Raw genomic sequence first — 3,127 nt, forward strand, 5'->3', positions numbered from 1 at the left:
AGGTAATGGTTTGTTCTTTCGTCAACGTACACAATACCATACTTTTCAAAAACGTTCATTGTTGCATGTAAGTATACAAATGCACTTGAAAATGAAAACTTAACAATATAATAAGGCATACCTCAATTAAACAGTTGCTATGGACTGTCATTATGGGTTCTATGTAATGGTTTTTTCATAAATGTACTTCATTATCAAAAATTTTTATTATTACATGCAATACAGAAACAAACACATTTTAAAACTCATAATTATATGCGATACCTCGTAAATAATCTAACAGTTCACGGTTGTCCACATCTTCACAAACAGCTTTGATTCTGGCCGAAATAGCGGCATACTTTTTGTTACGTCTGTTGACGGGGTTGCCAGCAACGAGTTGGGTAATTTCATAGGAATGAATACCTTGCTGCTTTTTTAAGCACTTGATAAACTTATATATATTAGGATACAGTATGCCGCATGTTTCCTGAAAACTTCTATGCCACCCTTCCACATCATTGTTTGTTCGCTGCTGTCCGGCAAGTGTTCGTTCAAGCATATTCCATAACGGAGTTGCAAAGAGTGGATTTTGCCGCCCGCGTCGTTGTCTTCGACCGATGTAAGTATCTTCGAAATAATTTGCAATTACGATCGCCTCTCTTGGAAAATGTTCGCTTTCTACTAATTCTTCGAAAGCGCCGGCCACGTTCTCGGAGCGAACAAACGCTAATGCAGGGATCATTCGAATCCACCTAGCAAATTCATGATCTTGTTCATATCGACCCTAAAAAGCATACATGATTTATTTGTTATTATTCCATTGATGATTTTTTCCCTACCTTCAAACCTTGCTCTTGCTCTCCATATCGACTGTGTTAAATGAAAAAAACATCCCGTTATTCGAAGTTGTGGGAACTCCAATTCAAATGCTTGAATTGCAGCTTGTTCAAAGTCCATCATCAACTCAGATGGTTGCAGTCCCACTTGAATACGCTTCAATTCCCGAAGAAACTTCACGTATGTTGCTCTTGTCTTGTTTGGTAGCAGAGCATACACGACGGGAATAACTGAATTGTATTGCACCACATGTAAAGTGTAAATTTGTTGAAAAAGAGAAGGAGCAGTGCTGAAAGTCCCATCTGCAAACCATTCTCTACTACGTGACAAGAGCAACAGATTTTCCGGTGTAGAAAAAATTAGCATCCGACCAGGTAATAGTTCAGCTTCAGAATCGTAAAATAAAAACTGTTGAATGATACCATTGACAGCGATTTCTTTATATTCCTAAAATGGCTAATGAAAGTTAGTTGCTTATAGTTATGTAGGTATATAATTTGAACTTACTTGAGGCAGAATAAGGTCTTGTACATCTCGAGGGATAGCAGGCGCATCACCCGCATTTCTTGCACTTCGAATAACTCTCTTTAAAGAGTCTTTACGCGGCAGCAAAGCAGCAACATTCGCATGAATTTCAGCGACGGCCGTCGCCAGGATTTGTTGTGGTGCTTCATGAGTTGCAACCGCACGTTCCTTTATACCGTTGATAGTACGAACGGCTTCTGGACGTCCAGCTTGTGCTGCGTGATTATGGCCTCTTACCACCTTAACCACTTCACCCTCTTTTCCTTGTGTCCACACTCTACCTGTACACACATCACGTTTTTCGCAAACCCAAATTGCATGTAGTTCATCTTTTGTCATTTTCACATACGTGAATAAATGATTGTCGTACACCAACTTTGGCCTGCCGCGAATCGAGTTAACATAATTAGCCATTTTGTGAGAACGATATTTGCACACCACGACAATAATCACAAATAATTTGCTGCTTGTACAATTTCATAATTTATATATTAATTGGATTTTACAAAGTAACCAATAAAAATTTAGAAATTTTAATTAAGGCTACACCCGTAATGGGTTATTTGCTTTCACATATCTTAACCTATTAATGATCTCCTTAATATCTCATTAATCTAATGATTTTTCATATTTTTAAGATGTCACCTTCAGGTGCTTTTGTATAGTCATATACAATAATCATACTTTCTAAATATGATGTACGTTGATGAAAGAACAAATAAGTCCTCAATGCATTGAAGGGGCTTACGCGCATTTACGTCCAGGGAGATCAGTATTTTATTATTAACGGATGTCCAGCAATAAGTACCAGCCTAACCACTAGCCGTCGTCACTATAAGACACTACGATATCCGACTAAATAGTTGCGTTATTTGTAAAAGGCTCCCGACTTACCATACCTATAGTAACGTAACGTAAAGCTGCATTTCCAATGAAAATGTGCTAAAAGTACTATTTAAGTCCGTCTGGGAACAAAAGATCCGGGTACGAGATGTGTAAAGACGAAATGTCCCGGGAACGAGATGTGGGGTACGAAATGTGGGAAACAAGATGTGGGGAACGAAGATTCCGTACCCCTCCCTGAATAAACCCATCTTTACTAAATTATCTAAAAGCAATGAGTATTTAACCCGTCAGTGGTCGCTAGGTGAAATGTTACGCGAGTGGTTGCGCGTGAGCATTTTGCTCATGATGAAAAATGTATTATTTTGCCAAAATGAAATAATTTAGTATAAGTATAGCATCCTTGTACTTTACCAGACTGAAAGTTTTTACCTAGCGACATCAACTGACATCTATCACAACGTATATATTAATTTGATAGCTTGTCAAGGTACTGTCAGGTCAAATAAATCAAGTGATCGACTTTTGCTATTATTTGAATGTGTACGACATTCTAATCAAAAATGATTTCAATTTTTGTTATGGAATTTAGAGAGTATGAAATAAAATGTTTTACATTATTTGTATGTTAAATCAGTTTACGTTACTCATTTCGAAATTCCTGCCTCAGCTACGCTTCGACAGTAAACATCTCACTCGTTAACGTAAACTTCGATTTACCATACTCATATGTAAATAACTATTCCATGGAAACGTCAATTACACTGTGTTTTGTAACCTACATTCTGGCGTTTTAGAAATGTAAGTCATTCTGGATATTTGATAGCTACAATTTCCTGCACGGTTAAAGTTGCTTTCAACATCTAATACTTAGGCCATAGCGACGATGATTTAGTTACCCACCTTAGAATTAAATCGCGTAAAAATATGCTAGCCCGAA

General features: G+C 37.4%; 1 protein-coding gene across 1 annotated transcript; it reads right to left on the reverse strand.

Annotated features, from left to right (window-relative positions):
• Positions 1-462: 462 nt before the first annotated feature.
• Positions 463-1,850, reverse strand: LOC116161845. The gene is made up of 3 exons (XM_031475354.1): positions 1,327-1,850; positions 822-1,266; positions 463-766 (listed from the first exon to the last, which is right to left on the reverse strand). The coding sequence occupies exons 1-3, from the start codon at positions 1,756-1,758 to the stop codon at positions 756-758; spliced, it is 888 nt and encodes a 295-aa protein (XP_031331214.1). The 5' UTR covers positions 1,759-1,850; the 3' UTR covers positions 463-755.
• Between the last annotated feature and the right edge of the window lie 1,277 nt (positions 1,851-3,127).

This window comes from Photinus pyralis, unplaced genomic scaffold (assembly GCF_008802855.1).
Source record: "Photinus pyralis isolate 1611_PpyrPB1 unplaced genomic scaffold, Ppyr1.3 Ppyr1.4_LG1, whole genome shotgun sequence".
Classification (NCBI taxonomy): Eukaryota; Metazoa; Arthropoda; class Insecta; order Coleoptera; family Lampyridae; genus Photinus; species Photinus pyralis.